At 35.0% G+C, this 16,068-nt stretch overlaps 3 protein-coding genes across 3 annotated transcripts; 1 reads left to right on the top strand and 2 right to left on the bottom strand.

The window, feature by feature from the left end:
• Positions 1-2,213: 2,213 nt before the first annotated feature.
• Positions 2,214-7,152, top strand: LOC102631468 (methylenetetrahydrofolate reductase 2-like). The gene is made up of 11 exons (XM_006478450.4): positions 2,214-2,801; positions 4,034-4,094; positions 4,195-4,277; positions 4,443-4,616; positions 4,715-4,888; positions 4,978-5,078; positions 5,180-5,291; positions 5,732-5,812; positions 5,908-6,085; positions 6,294-6,628; positions 6,752-7,152. Exons 1-11 carry the CDS (start codon positions 2,400-2,402, stop codon positions 6,833-6,835), a joined length of 1,785 nt encoding a protein of 594 aa, XP_006478513.2. The 5' UTR covers positions 2,214-2,399; the 3' UTR covers positions 6,836-7,152.
• Positions 7,153-7,307: 155 nt separating this feature from the next.
• On the bottom strand, positions 7,308-9,645 carry LOC102606872 (uncharacterized). Its single transcript, XM_006478451.4, has 2 exons — positions 8,736-9,645; positions 7,308-7,631 (listed from the first exon to the last, which is right to left on the bottom strand). Exons 1-2 carry the CDS (start codon positions 9,399-9,401, stop codon positions 7,488-7,490), a joined length of 810 nt encoding a protein of 269 aa, XP_006478514.2. The 5' UTR covers positions 9,402-9,645; the 3' UTR covers positions 7,308-7,487.
• Positions 9,646-9,813: 168 nt separating this feature from the next.
• Positions 9,814-15,693, bottom strand: LOC102607153 (methionine aminopeptidase 2B). The gene is made up of 12 exons (XM_052437294.1): positions 15,540-15,693; positions 15,175-15,301; positions 14,402-14,441; positions 14,208-14,315; positions 13,898-13,997; positions 13,537-13,682; positions 13,359-13,450; positions 13,137-13,231; positions 12,201-12,297; positions 11,368-11,511; positions 11,049-11,266; positions 9,814-10,180 (listed from the first exon to the last, which is right to left on the bottom strand). Exons 2-12 carry the CDS (start codon positions 15,299-15,301, stop codon positions 10,070-10,072), a joined length of 1,278 nt encoding a protein of 425 aa, XP_052293254.1. The 5' UTR covers positions 15,540-15,693; the 3' UTR covers positions 9,814-10,069.
• Positions 15,694-16,068: the final 375 nt, after the last annotated feature.

Raw genomic sequence — 16,068 nt, 5'->3', positions numbered from 1 at the left:
GTTTTGATTCTATAAATATGAATTAGCCACACCTAAATGACGACAAAAGAAATTTAACAAAACTAGGTAATACTTAAAAAAATATGAAACCATAAAGTTTCTCTATTTTTTTTCCCTCTTTTTCTTTTTCTTTTTAGTTGTATACATGAAAATATTGTATATAATTGTATCGGTAATGAAACCATCATATATTGTTTTCAAAACACAAAACCTTGAAGGGATAATGGTAATTAATAGCCCTGTATTCATGGTTTATATTATAAGTTGAATGTGCCCCAACTAAAATTATTTTCTAGGTACGTCCTTGGTGACAGAGAGTGGAAGATATTAGAAAACGTTGGGGAAGAAGATGGATGCGAGGAGAGGGAAAGCGTGGATTAATGATAAAAATCAAAAAGATTAATCTCAATTAATCTATTAAATCCGGACTGTTGATAATCTTTTATTCTAAAAACTTAAAATTAGTGTATAATTAAGCGTAATTTTAGGAAGCTCCTCATCCGTCCCCAATTAATAATTATTAACTTATAAAGATAATATCATGCTCATAATAAGTAATTTATGAAGTGCAAAAGTAGTAATTAAAGAATATAGTAACTTTGAGAGATGATTAAATTATTGAGAATGTAATAGAAATAATAAAGAGGAAGAAGCTAAAAATAATAGTTCTACTGTAAGAGTCCGTTTCGAATAAAATAAGCACGCAATACGATAATGACAATGAAAAATTTCTTACTGCAAAGTAACAATATCATGCCCGAACTTCTTTTAGCATTACAGAAAATTAGAGAAGAGATTCAAGTCAAAATCAACTTCAAGAAGAAGCAAGCAACATTGAAAAATTATTTTACAAAATCCTCACAGACGTATCATATGTATTTTATTTTAAAATAAATAATTATTAATTTATTTGCTAATTGCATCCTATAGGAAAATGAGGTCTTTTTGAAATTTTATTATCTAATAAATTTATAGAATTAAAGATTTACCATATTGGCTCCTAATCAGGATCCACAAACACTATTATTTGATTGAGATTATAAAATTATCTAGTAATTTAGAAAAGTTCTATTGTATATGACTAAAAGTAATTTAAACTTATATTTATTTTGTCGTTATATGATAAAATATTATTTTTGTAATAAAATTTATCAAACACATGTATATTGTTTTCGAACGCATACCTACCACAACAATATATTTTATTTCATCCACAAAATTACTTTTTCGATCAACAATTTATTTCATCTGTATAGTATAAACAACTTATTTCGTCAACTACCACAAATCAAACTAGCCCTAAATTCCTTCCTTCCCAAAGTAGTCGAAAATTCTTTGTTCCCCATTATTAAGAAAGAAGCAAGTCAGAAGTGGACGGCATTCCCAACCTAGCCTTACCATTCCTAGTAACAATTGAAAAATATTGACCTTTCTTAACTCTTATATAGTTTCAGTCCAAATTGATGGTAATAAGTCCACTTTATCTATTTATTTTTGGGTCCAAGGGATTCTAAATACACAAATTTAAAATATACTCTAAAATTTTATTGAGACTAACCCAAAAATCTAATAATCACACTATATAATTTATATTAGGAGAAAAAAATTGACTACATTCTACATTTTTGTAAAAATAAGAAAAAGTCATGTAATTGCGCCTTAAATATTGTTGAGAGCACAATTCCACATTAATGTTAAGTATCATATTATTTAGATACCAGTCAATATGTCATTCATTCATTGAATAATATTATAATAATTTTATTAATTTTAAAATTTATTATTCAATAAAGAAAGAAGGAACACACCAAAAACACACACACACACACACACACAAATATTAGAATTCTTCAATATTATTCTATAAATTAAAAGTAATGTTAAATATTTTAATATTTAACCTAAGTTCAGTCTTAATTGACGTGACATTTATCTATTGAATAATAAGTAAATAATTTCTCAAATTATAAAAACAATCATCAAATAAATGAGTGAGATAGAACTAAAGTTGTAAGTTTGTAACTTAAATATTAGAATTTTTGGTGTGTGTGTATATATATATTTTTTGGAAATGTTGGCATATTACTATATTATTTAAATTAAATTACGAATGGCGATGAGGGGTGACGTTACTGACGTAGGAATTGATATCCTCGTCTCCAGGAATCGGGGTTGTTGGGTGCGCCTGAAAACCATTATAAAACAGAAACAAGCCCATGTTAAAAGCACTGTCCCACACCCTCATCCCACCTCACACACCCACTCTCTTTCACTTTCATCTCGCATCCATTCTTTCCATTTTTCTTTTTCATAAATCACCCTCGCAGATCTGAACTCAACCGACAACTCACTCGTAAACGACCTGTCGGTGGCAGCAGTAGCTACTCTCCGAACCAAAAATGAAGGTAATAGACAAGATTCAAGAGAAAGTAGCCTCCGACAAGGTCGTCTTCTCCTTCGAATTCTTCCCGCCGAAGACGGAAGATGGCGTCGAGAACTTGTTCGAGCGGATGGACCGTATGGTGGCCCACAACCCGGCATTCTGCGACATCACTTGGGGGGCGGGTGGCTCCACGGCCGATCTCACGCTTGACATCGCGAACAGGATGCAGAACACGATATGCGTCGAGACGATGATGCATTTGACGTGCACGAACATGCCCGTCGAGAAGATCGATCACGCTCTTCAGACTATTAAGTCCAACGGCATACAGAACGTTCTCGCTCTTCGCGGCGATCCTCCTCACGGTCAGGATAAGTTCGTTCAGATCCAGGGTGGCTTCGCCTGCGCTCTTGATCTCGTAAGTAATCGTAGCACTACTTGGTGGTAAACACGCTCATTCTGATTTGATTAGAACAGTGAAAATGAAAGAAAAAGTTATGAGGGTTCAGAATGCCGTATTATGGTCGAATGCTAATTTAGTCCCTATAGTTTAAACTAATTATTCAGTAAGTCTCTATATTTTTAAAAACTACTTAAAAATATGCCTGTTGTATATACGTTTTCGTTAAAATCTATTTTCACCTATCAAACTATAAATGATGATTAAAAGTGTAGTTAACTGAAGAAGATGATTACAAAAGTGAAAATGGAAAAGATATGAGAGTTCAGAGATGCCATATTGTGGTTAAATGTTAATTTTTTTGTCTACAATTTGAACTAATTATTCAGCTAGTCTCTGTATTTTAGAAACAAATTCAAAAGGAAGATGATGATTACAATGGTGAGAAAGAAAAATTAGAGTAAGATATGTCCTTTCACTAGTAAATGTTACTTTAGTCCCTATAGTTTGAGCCAATTACATGGTTTGTCTCTCTAATATTTAAAATTACTCTGAAAGATCCTTGTTGTATTTTTTTTCTGTTTGAATTAACTTAATTATTTTCACGCGTTGGATGTCAAATTTGTTTGAATTTCAAGTTATATCACATAGAAACAATATTTCATCATTGAAAATTTAGATCCGATTGCTCTGGCTCCGGAAGGACGACTGGTGTTTTGGGTAATTTTTGATAATTAATGTACTAATTGGGTAATTGGATTGGCTCAAATGGCAGGGACTAAATTAGCAATTATCGGTCATGTCACTTGTATGTAGTATTACTTCACTGAAGAAGCAGGGCGCGGGTTATGTTGTTTTTCAGATTTTTTGAGTTTGAAAACATAATTTGGAAACAGTAAATCTGAAAATAATTAATGATAATTTTTTTGGTAAATTATATCATTTAAAATATGAGTCCTCTGTTCTGTTGTGCTGAAGGACAAAAAAAAAAAAAAAGAGCTCTTTTATAGCACTTGATTAAAATGGTACCAGAGAATTGCTTTGTCATATATATAAATGTATGTGAGTTTTTGTTCACGAACAAGTAAATAGTGCTCACATATCCTGTAGAATGGACTAAATATATATGATTTGTGTTGAGAATACTGAAAGTTTGTCTGAACTCGTGGCCGAGTTGTTTGGATTAGCAATATTTTGCCAGTAATGCATAATGTTTTGATGTGTGTTAATATGAGTGAGGGTTGTTGCAGGTGAAACATATTAGGTCTGCTTATGGTGATTACTTTGGCATCACAGTTGCTGGTTACCCAGGTATTTATTATTTTCTTTACTTTTGTTGTTGTAGTAGTGATGAAGGAGTACTTTTTTTTTTGTTTCCATAGTAGTGATTTTTGTTTACATTTATGCTCAGAGGGACATCCGGATACCATTGGACCTGATGGCGTGGCCAGTAATGAATCATATCAAAGTGATCTTCTTTATCTGAAGAAAAAGGTCTCTCTAATGTGTATTTCTTGTAATGCTTTGTCGTATACTTTGCGTGATCAAAACATTAAAATCTTAATTAACAGCTGATGAAAATAGAAAATTGGTGATTTATGTTGTTTGTCATTAATATAACAACGGATGGATTGTGCTGATGGTCAACTTATTTTGTAGGTGGATGCTGGTGCAGATCTAATTATCACTCAACTATTCTATGATACTGACATGTTTCTTAAGTTTGTGAATGACTGTCGCCAAATTGGAATTACCTGCCCCATTGTTCCTGGAATTATGCCCATTAATAACTATAAGGGTTTCTTGCGCATGACTGGCTTTTGCAAAACAAAGGTATGTTGTTAACTGCAAATAACATTATGTTAACATGGTTTTGGTGGTTCTGCTGTTTATATTAACATTAGGTTGGAATTTAATGACATGTATTTTAGATACCAGCTGAGATTACTGCTGCCTTGGAGCCTATAAAGGACAATGAAGAAGCTGTTAAAGCCTATGGAATTCACCTTGGAGCTGAAATGTGCAAGAAAATTTTAGCTCATGGGATTAAGACTCTGCATCTTTATACTCTAAACATGGAGAAATCTGCATTAGCTATATTATTGGTATCCTTATTGGGATTGTTATGGTGTTGTTTGTGATTAGTACTTATCACTAAAGCTTGGTGTTCCTAATGATAGACATACATTTGCAGAATCTTGGTTTGATTGAAGAGTCCAAAATTTCCAGATCCTTACCCTGGAGACCCCCTACTAATGTTTTCCGCGTTAAGGAAGATGTTCGTCCAATATTTTGGTATGAAATAGAAATGAAAATGTAACATTTGGACCAGTATTCAGTTGATTATTAAAAGTGCAATGTGGTTTTCTATAACCTGATTATTGATATGATTGTAGGGCTAATCGTCCAAAGAGCTACTTATCAAGGACAGTTGGTTGGGACCAGTATCCACGTGGACGATGGGGTGATTCTCGTAACCCATCATATGGTGCTTTATCTGACCATCAGGTACACATGATAATTGAACTTCATATCTTGTTTTTCCAATTGTTATGTTAAATTCTAAAACTTTTCAGTGATATTGGAAACTAATGCTTAACTGAAATTCGAATCAAATATTGCAAATAGTCTATGTTATCATCGTTTGTTTATTAATGCTTTTGAACTGCTACATAGTTGAGAGGCACTCTCCCTCGTGTTATCTCCGTCGAACATTGCAATATGCCATGCATGACCCTAGAGATGAACTTTTCAGTGATAATTGAAAACTATACTTAACAGAGATGCAAAACAGATATGGCTAGAAGTCTTTGTTATCTTCATTTGTTTGTTATGCTGAATTATTGCTTTGAACTGCTACTGAGTTGAGAGTCATTCTTCCTGTTGTTATCTCTATCAAACATTGCAATTCGCCATGCATGACCCTAGACATGTTTTTTTTTTAACAGTTTATGCGGCCTCGTTCACGTGACAAGAAACTTCATGAAGAATGGGCTGTCCCCTTGAAAAGTGTTGAAGATATCTATGAAGTAAAGTTTCCATCTGAGATGAATTCTTTTCTTCCTAATCAAATAATTACAACTACAAATGTTAATATATTTCCGATGGAATTGTTGCTTATCAGAAATTTAAGAATTACTGCCTTGGGAAATTGAGAAGCAGTCCTTGGTCAGAGTTAGACGGGCTTCAGCCAGAGACCAAAATCATAAATGAACAGCTTGGAAAGATCAATGTGAAAGGTTTCCTCACTATCAACAGCCAGCCGGCAGTCAATGGTGAAAGATCCGATTCATCTTCTGTTGGTAAGTAGAAAATTTTTGAATGAATGTTAGGGTATTAAAAAGGAGTGACACATTGATATATCCTGTCAATCTTAAATTTTTCTGTGACTTTTTACACTTTGGTGAGACTTGAGTTAGAAGTGAATTGACTATAGCTTTTAGTTTGCCAAATGTTCCATGTTCCATCATGAGAGGACTTTATTAACATCTTTGACTCGTGTATTTGCAGGTTGGGGTGGGCCAGGAGGATATGTTTATCAGAAAGCATATCTAGAGTTTTTCTGCTCACCAGAGAAGTTGACTGCACTTGTTGACAAAAGCAAAGCTCTTCCATTCATAAGCTTCATGGCTGTCAACAAAGAAGGAAACTGGAAAGCCAATGTTAATCAAACTGATGTGAATGCCGTAACTTGGGGGGTCTTCCGAGCCAAGGAGATTATCCAACCGACTGTTGTTGACCCTGCCAGCTTCAAGGTGTGGAAGGATGAGGCATTTGAAATTTGGTCAAGATCATGGGCTTCATTGTACCCTGAGGGAGACTCATCAAGAAAATTGCTTGAAGAGGTTGGCTCTCTTTATTAATATTTGCAGTTGCAGAATCTCTTCTTATTCACTAAAGAGTCACTTGTGCAGCAATTGAGACTAGGATTCATTTCAGTAACCCTAAATCTCTTGTTAAACTTGCAGGTGCAGAGCAGCTATTATTTGGTCAGCTTGGTGGATAATGATTACATCAATGGGGATCTTTTTGCTGTTTTTGCCGATCTCTAGGTTAAGCTGCTGTACTCCATGGAATTACAACCTGATTTCATCAATGGTCATCTTGTACCCTCACTGAAGCCATTTGAAGTGTTGCCTTCTCTCAAGTTAATTTCAATTGAAATTTATCCAAAATTACAAGCTTACTGATTGTATTAATAAGATGATAGGGATTTTGATACCTCCCTGATGCTCCATGCAAATTAAATTGGCAGCTTTCATTCTATTGAATCGCTCCTAATCATTTGTCAATGGAAGTTGCAATCTGAAAATTGTAGCGTTACCTAAATATATTTAATTCCAATAAAGTGAATCTTTGTTTTTCTGCCTTTCGGAAAATGTGCAGCAGTAGATAATATGTGCTTTTAGTGTGAGGCATAGTGTGGCTTTCGAGTGTTTTGCTGAGTACTCTGATTCCAAGTAGAGCCCATATATAAATATCAGGAATTGAAGCAAAATGTACAACTAAGCCAACAAAATCATGTTTCATGATGACGGTGAAAAAAATGTTTGCTTAGAATTGGAGCAACCTAAAATTAAGGCTGGATCCCTTCTGTCTGAAGTTCAAAAAAAAAAAAAAAAAGGAAAAAAATCATATGGAACCCAGGAGTTCGGGGTACCAGGGAGCCGTACAAGACCGAGTGGAAACAAGTTCCTAGTTGGGTTAAGAGATATTTGCATTCTTCAGAGATCTGCTCATCACCGCACCAGCAGAAGTCTGCATTAAATGCTCTCCAAGCATAGCAACCAAAGAAGCATCTGTCTTGAGATGAGGCTGAACCAATTCCCAAATCTTTTTCTTCTGAACCTGCAAAACATATAACAGGAGAATGAAAAGCAACTCTAACAGAATCATCTGCTACGTGATTAAAAAAAAAATGACAAAAACATTAAACTCTTAATACACATAAATAATGCACCCTGTGGCCAATCATCTCTACTCATATGCCAATCTTTTTTCTGTTTAACGAGGCAAGACACAAATTATTCCAATGTGAAAACCAGAGTCCCACAGGCATTTAACATAATGTGGTTCCAACGTCCAATATAATTGACAAAAAGATTAGTGTCTGAAAAAAATAGTCTGACTTTCATGTAAGAGGTTTATCTTGTGGAACAGTCTAAACTATATGCTAGTTACAATACTGAGATTCCACTTTCATAAGTCAAAGTAACCTGAAATTTCCTAGTCTATAAAATGAATTTGGTACACACTTCATTCATCCTTGAGGCCGCAAGGGTATGAAACAACAAAAATTTGACAAAAACTCTCATGTGCTTCTAACCAATGGAGCAAAAAGAGTTAAAAAGGCAAGACATTCATATATAGGATTATAATACTAGTAGAATGTATGCCAAAGAAAGTTTCCATTGGTATGAACAATATAATTAAGGGCATGCAAAGACAATATCACCCACAATTAGAATGCTTAAATTGATTTCAAGTGGAAAATGTCCCTACCTTAACAACCAATCACACATTAGCTAAACTTGTTGCCTAGTCCTTGTCCTGTGGATAATATCACTAACATCACGTTTCATGCAAGCTAGTCTTTTTGCCAGACCCTTGTTACTTGCATAATGTCCCTAACATTCCTTCACATGCCGGGAAGTTTTTATTTACCTAGTTCTTCTCACATGGTAAGAACATGCATGAGTTTAGCTATAATATCATATATAAGCTTATGGGAATAACACATACTCAAAAGTTAGCTCTAGAGTCATGCAGAGTTATGCCTGAGCTTTATATACTTAGCCCAAAATCAATTCTCAACGATAATGTCGCTAACAGGAGCTAGTTGGTTCCACTGATAAAAATAAAATCTCCAGGAATTCAGTTTCTTTTCCATTGACGCAATGTTTAAACTAATTATAGAAAAGAATGCTTCATTGCAGAGAAGTTGATCAAAACCTGATTGGGCGAGGCAGGAGCAGGTTGATTTTCTTTATCCTCTTGGGAGCCAAACCAGATCCTTTCACCAGGGACAGAACCTTGAGGCGGCTCAAGAAGCTCAACATTTTCATGGGCAGCATCGGAGGCAGCCAAGAGCATACCATGAGACTTTACACCTCTCATGTTCCTGGGCTTCAAATTAGCAAGCACGACGACACTCCTATCCTGCAAAAACTCAAGGGGAACGTACTTAACAAGCCCACTGCATATAATCCTCGGCTCAGCCTCGCCCACGTCAACTTCCTCAACGTAAAGGGAGTCCGCCTCCTCGTGTCTCCACGCTTTGATTATTCTCCCAACCCTTATGTCGAGCATGTTAGCTGCATCCTTTACGTTCACACTATTGTCCTCCACTGCTGGTCGTGGCAGTGATTCAGATGTGGTGGTGGTTTCTGCGTTGGCGTTGGTGATTGGAGAAGTGCAAAACGATGACGTTTTGGGATGATGAGGGCGGAGGAGGAGGAGGGCTCTGTCAGTTCTTGTGATGGTTGTTATTGGTGATGAGCGCAAAAGGGGAAGTTGAGGAGGAGTTCTGAAAGAAGCAGCAGGAGAGAAGGAGGAAAGAAGCATGTGCACGCGAGCACTGCTGCTTTTCAAAATGCTGGCGCTAACAGTAACAGCCATTGTCGTCGTTGCCGTAGCTATAAGTTCAGTCAGAAACGGTGATGACTTTTGCTCAAATGCAATCTCGGTAGTTATGGCCTTATGGGCTCCGCCTGTGGATGACGTGCTTAATTAAGATTGCCACTCCGGCTTATGAATCAAGCTTGGGATCTATTGGAAGTAATGCGATTTTTTAAAGTTATCTTGTGAATTATAATAACTTGAGGCTCAATTATTATGCGACGATTCCAACAGGTACCTCAACAATAAAGCAGGCTTTGTTTCGATTGGTATCTAAGTGATATTTATGTTCATAACCCGAAGCCTTGTTCAGTTGTTCGTCACAAATTAGTTAGAAAGATAGTAGTAAAATAGTTGCAACTAGAAATACACATGTGACTTAATAGATTCGTTAAAAACCTGCGCCATAAAATGTTGTGAATAAATTTTATTGAATCATTACCAAGAGAACAAAACCTCTGCCGACCAGCATAATCACATAGGTAGTAAACACTGATCTACTCCTGGCTCTGCCTCAAGCTATAAACCATTAAGCTAAGAGAAGCTAACATCGTCGTCACTTCCACTCAAATAAGAGGTTTCAAACAGAAAATTTTACAGTCCAAACGGTAAAAGGTGTACAGCAATCGTGCAGATAAGTTATTGACAAAATTTTAATATCATCCACTTCAGTAGTCATCTCCTCTGGATATCACCTCTTTGCAGGTCGGCCGTAGTAAGATGGTATGCTCAAACTGAGACACATAGCTGCCCTTAATGTCGCAGAGAGGAGGATATGGCTGCCAATGATAAACACACAACATACAAATACTTAATTTTTAAGAAAATAATTATAGATCTACATCCTTCATTATCAAGAATCACTGTAGGAATGCACACTTATTTAGTAGCTTTTTCCATTCAAAAATCAATTTTCACTCAAAAATATAATACGGCAGAACATGAACTCCCAACATCACATAAAAATGTATGAACAAATAACAGGCTTGAAATAATCAAGGATATCAATAGAATTGTCATATTTGCATTAACCAACATTAAGTTCCTCCCTGCTACTGAAATTTTTGGGGTTCCCAAATGCTCAAAAATTAACCTAAAGATCTTGCAATAGTGAAGCATGGAACTATTTTCACAGAGTTGGATGATACATGTGTTCTCTCCCTCTTTCTCTGCCCCTCTCCCCATCATTTTTTATCCTTCAGTATCAAAAGAATAAGAAAGAGACATTTTTTAGCAGATTATAACTGTAGATATTGGCTTTCCTTTAACCTTGCATCTCTCTTCTCAGGTTCTTTTCATATTTGTTTCAATAAACCCTTTCATTACAAAATATAATATGCCACAATTTAAACCTTTCCCATTCCTAACCTAAGTCTCTATGATACGTGCAATTCTATCTTTCAAAGTTGATCATATGTTTTGTCTACTTTTCCAATTCTGCTAATGTGCACACCTAAGTGTTGAAATACACTTAAATACCAGATGAAAATGGAGAAATTGTTATCATAAACCATTTATAAAGAAGTGGCAAATTAATTAGTTGGGAGAACAGCACAAAATCATATATTTGCAAAAAGCCAAAATTTTGGAGTCAAGTAAAAGGACCGTCAATCCAGTAGATTGGTAATGCCGAAAAGAGAAAAATACCTGAACAATGCCAGTATCACACAAATTCTTCAGGGCCATCAGATATTTAGTCTCTCCAAGGCGATCTAAATACCGTCTACAGAATGCCAATGTAGAGAAATTCTTGTTGATTGTTGCTAATAGTTGCTTGGCTCTGGGAAGCCTCAGTGGGATGTGGCCAACATCAAAATTTTTCATGTAATGGCTGCACTCAAGATCTTCTCTGACATATCCTTTCCCTGAACACAAGAAAAAGATGGTTAATTACACTCTAGGTGGTGATGCAATCTCCTTGCTGGATGTTTTGCAAGATAATTCCTTGACTTGCAAAAATAATCACCTGTTGACGCAAAGGTTTCAATTGCGAAAAATTCACCCTCTTCCATCTTTGTCTGCTCCCCTCCTTTCACAATTGGAACAGACTTTCCAGCATGGATCTGATAACGCCCAATGCTGTGTCCATTCAAGTTCCGGATACTTTTAACTGCCATGAAAAATAATAATTCCATTTATGTATATGAATATAAGCATATAACTATAGCATGTGTAGTGAATCTGGAGACAAAAACTATTAATCATGAATTCATTAGCCAAGTAAAAGGTTAGAAAAATATGGACAGCTCCAACAGAGTTTCCTTGGTGGTTGCAGATACACCTGAAGCATAAATTAGGATGCTGTTAGCCTAATCTTAAATTATGTAACAGAAAGTAAAGACTGGTTTGATAAATTCCAGGACCCTCATTACTAGAACAGACGAGGAAAAGTTTGAAGACAAACATAAATGTTTCGTAGGCCAGTCAATGTTGGGCTTTATTACGCCATTCAAATGCCAAGTGATTTGTGAGTAAGCTAAAACATACGATTTTATTTTTCAAGGACTTGTGAAGATAAGACTACCATCTAGAACAAACCCCACTGATTAGAAGATCTAGTACTTTCTGGTAGATAATAACTAACAACCATTAAATTTGTATGTGATGTACACACACATTGATGGAACCAAAGCAAAACCATCTAGTTTGCTAAGGAGGCCAAGAAGCATGAACCATCTGCAGGAACATGGATACCAACAACATTCACATAAATGTCATAGTTAAAATACATTCCATTATGTACCATATGTTAGACTAACTGAAAATAGTGTAAAATAACAAAACTTCCAAAAATTATACCTTGAAACACCTTTCCATTTATTTCAACCTCGTATGACTCCATGACTTCTTGGATTGCGGCACCAATATCACAAAGTCGGACATCGATCCCTGCTTCCTGAATAGTTTAAACAGTTATAATTGACATTGTTTCAATGGTAAAAGAGCCTTTGAATGTCACAAAATATTTTCAAAAACATTTTAGTGAGTAATTGCAAATTTCAAATAGGTTAAAAAAATTGGAATATATAACAGAGAGATGATAGATGAAGAAAAGTGGATATGTTCTTAGAATTGTGTATCTCAACCGGGAAAAAAAAACCATCGGGTATAGGAAGGAAAGGATAGGGGTAAAGTAAAAGAATAACAGTGATGAGTTAGATAGGGTAAAGTAACAGTCTTGTGAATTAGGCAAAGAAAAAGAATGGAGACAATGAAGAAAACCTAGCAGAATAAACTATAAAAAAGAAGATATTCCTTCCTCTAAATGACCTTTCTGTCAACCCCTCTGCTTAGACGAGTAAATTCTTGAAGGCCTAGAGATAAATCCACTCCTCTCCAATCAAAGGCTACCTGGTAACTGTTCTGATACTAATATAATTATCACACAAATCATAGAAAGCAACAGTTCCACTCAGGTAGTGGGTTAGTTGTAAATTGCATGCGGAAATCAGCTAACAGAATCAGGCAACATCTTCATACACTTGGTAAACTAGTTTTCCAGGACAACTGTAATAATGACAGGAAGATGACAAGACGCTCAAATGCAAAAAGTCCACCAAAATGTTTATTGATATTTATGATAATAAAGTCTTAAGAAGGAATAGATAAGGCTTTTTGGGAAACACAGGAGAGATATCGTGGAAGTTTGTATGGTATAAATCTAAATCGCCAAAGAGACTCAGATTACTAAAAGAATGCATGCATAACAAGCAGTTTGATTAAGAGATCAAGTACCTTGATACCCGTATTGGTTGCTTCTCGTGAAGCTTCAAGCAATGGATCAAACACAGGATTGAATGCCACTGTGAATGCACAGTCAACAATACATCCTGCGAACCCAAACAATCATGTTACATAATAACTCCACTTAAGATAAGTTGCAAGCCAAGAGAACAACATAGGAAGTTAAACGCATTTAAAAGATCAAGAAGGTAAATGGAGTAATCATTGTATTACCATCAATATGAGTCCCAAAATCCAACTTCATTACATCATCATACTGAAGTACAGTCTTATCTCCACTATTTGGGGTCCAATGTGCGGCAACCCTGACAACAGAAAAGAGCTTCAAGTAACAACACAACTATAAATACATCAAATCAATGAAACTTCAAATGATATATAGAGAACTCACCAGTTCAAGGAGCATCCAGTAGGAAATGCAATTCCTGCTTGCAGGCCATTTTCTGATATTAGTTTACGAACTGTGTTCTCCAATGTTTCACAGAGGTCAGTCATTAGCATTCCAGGCTTCAATATGCTTTTAATGTATTTCCGCACCTATAGAACATCAAGAACCAATAATGATGATATAACTTCTTTTTTTTATCCCAACCCACTCTTCTCTTTGTTTCCTATCGCAATTCCCACACATAAAAGATAAAGAAAATAATGATGATTTTAAAATCAATTTTGACTAGGCATAACAGAATGAAAAGAAAATAATTAGTTCTTATTCTATGCAGCGACAAATGCACATAAGACCAAACAGCAACCTGTCGATGAACTTCTGCGGCTTGGCGAACTGAATTGTATTTTGGTTTTTCAAGGCGCTCCAACTCCCTCTTCTCTTCAGATGTAGTCCTCCATAAATTACTGATACAGGAACACCGAGTTAAATGTTAACCTCTAAAATCCTAATACGAAATGAGAAGAGAAGGCACGTGTGCCGATACAAAATTAAATCCGTCATAGTTGAAACAATATACCACAGAACACTAATTCCAACTTCATCTTAGAAACATTATTAAATATAACTGCAATAAATCAAAAAAGTTGTAATCAAGGAAAATAACAAATACTCACTCGTCTTTGTACTGCTGAATTTCACCCTCAGGAAACTCCCCAGATGGGAAAAGATCAACTACAGGAATAGATGGTGGATCAGTTTGCTGAGGCAGTTCCTTCTTTTTCCTGGGAACCAAGACAAGCACAATATGTAATTTTCAAGTCAAATGTTCAAAACAAGAAAGGACATTAAGGTAGAAAAAGGTTCTCACTTGCTTTTGTTTTTCTTCTTTTTCTTCTTTGATGAAACTTCTGCTAGATAACAGTTTAAAATTTTGTGCATATATTAGCAAAGGGCCAGCAAATTTTAAGAACAAAACCTTAAAGGGCACTAGTTATTAAAGTAATAAGATTCAGAAAGACCACCATTCTATTAAATCAGGATAAAATCACTAGGCACAAGAAGGAGGATTAGCTTTGTATTAGAGTAAGGCTACCTTTGAACCAATAGGAGCATGATTACTGTTTAAGTATCATCATAGGAAGTGAAAGGGACATGCTCATTTATAATAACTTCAATGGCCAGATAATTAATATAAAATGCAAGTAGATAACTTGAACAAAGTCTTTTAAGCAAGCAAGCTTTTAAATAACCAGGGGCCAAAACATTTTTTATTGTCATGATAAGTTTACTGTTAGACAAATTCACTTAATTGCAAGTTACCATCAATTTACTTTCCCTAAATCTTGTTGAGAGTTAACATAATTTGCTTTTTCTAAATCTTGTTCACCCTAAAAAGCATCATCAGCACATTATCAAACAACAAAAAGATTACCATACCCTTATAATAAGTACTAAGCAGTGCAGATAAAGAGCAACAGCATCGAAGTTGCTACAACACAGAAGGTGAAGCCTTTCGTTTTATCAGGTATACTAATGTTCTTATGCAGCATTTGAAAGGGTATAATTATAAGATAAAATCAAGCACAACGGCAATTATACGGTGGAAAAAACGTTACAAATCGTTGAATAGCAAACCATCACCTTTTCCCTCCTCTTCCTCGTCTTTTTGCATCGAAGAAACATCAGAGTGCTCTTCATTTCCATTTACCGACTCCAAAGTTCCATTCTCTTCGATAGAAATTTCTTTACTAACATTTTCATCTGCCATCTATATATAAACCAGATTCAGAACATTAGTAAAGTCAAATTCACTTAATTGCAAGTAACCATCAATTTGTTTTTTCGGAAAGCAATGCACAAATAATTTCATAATATCGAATTTTGTTCACAGATAATGAATAAGAATCAACTCGAACTGACTAATATACAAAAAAAAAATTTTGATGATCAATAATCTGTTTAAAAAGGAAAAATAAAAAAATTATAATTAGTAAAGCTATGCTTACCTTGTTGAAGCTGCAACCAAATGTTCTCTACACACGAAGACGAAAAACTAAAAACCCTTTCAAGCCCCTCGCGTCTCAACTAACCGCATTTTATATATGAAACGACAGTCAGCATTTAGCGCCGACCTGTCTTGACTTCAGTGTTCAGGGGCTTCATCTCGGAGGTGCCTTTTATTTTGGGCTTGTTGGGAAATGGCCTATTGGATCCGTATTAGGCCCACCAACTGCCAAATGGACCGAGTGTGTGTAGAGTATAATGCTAATTGCTATATTACCTTTGGTCCGCTGCTTAGTTTAATTAATGTATAAATATTGGTTTAATCTGTATATTTTAATTAAAATCCTTATTTAGTGCATATATTTTAAAAGATAACTTAAAATATCTTTATTATTAAGTATATTATAAAGTTACCTTTTATTTTTTCTTACTTTTATAATAATTCTTTGGAACAATATTTTTTACTTTAATTTTTTAATTTATATAAATTTAATTAACAAATTAGATAATTAATATTTATTAATAAATTAA

The sequence above is a fragment of the Citrus sinensis genome, chromosome 3 (assembly GCF_022201045.2).
Source record: "Citrus sinensis cultivar Valencia sweet orange chromosome 3, DVS_A1.0, whole genome shotgun sequence".
Lineage (NCBI taxonomy): Eukaryota > Viridiplantae > Streptophyta > Magnoliopsida > Sapindales > Rutaceae > Citrus > Citrus sinensis.
This window is presented reverse-complemented; position numbering and strand designations above follow the sequence as displayed.

Excerpts from the sequence above, each read along its gene's own strand:
- LOC102631468 (XM_006478450.4), top strand. The coding sequence starts at position 2,400 with ATGAAGGTAATAGACAAGATTCAAGAGAAAGTAGCCTCCGACAAGGTC. Across the intron at positions 2,802-4,033 it reads TCGCCTGCGCTCTTGATCTC|GTGAAACATATTAGGTCTGC; the intron begins GTAAGTAATCGT and ends GGGTTGTTGCAG. Across the intron at positions 4,095-4,194 it reads CACAGTTGCTGGTTACCCAG|AGGGACATCCGGATACCATT; the intron begins GTATTTATTATT and ends ATTTATGCTCAG.
- LOC102607153 (XM_052437294.1), bottom strand. The coding sequence starts at position 15,301 with ATGGCAGATGAAAATGTTAGTAAAGAAATTTCTATCGAAGAGAATGGA. Across the intron at positions 13,998-14,207 it reads ATTCAGCAGTACAAAGACGA|TAATTTATGGAGGACTACAT; the intron begins GTGAGTATTTGT and ends TTCCTGTATCAG. Across the intron at positions 13,451-13,536 it reads ACTGGATGCTCCTTGAACTG|GGTTGCCGCACATTGGACCC; the intron begins GTGAGTTCTCTA and ends TTCTGTTGTCAG.
- LOC102606872 (XM_006478451.4), bottom strand. The coding sequence starts at position 9,401 with ATGGCTGTTACTGTTAGCGCCAGCATTTTGAAAAGCAGCAGTGCTCGC. Across the intron at positions 7,632-8,735 it reads CTCCTGCCTCGCCCAATCAG|GTTCAGAAGAAAAAGATTTG; the intron begins GTTTTGATCAAC and ends TATGTTTTGCAG.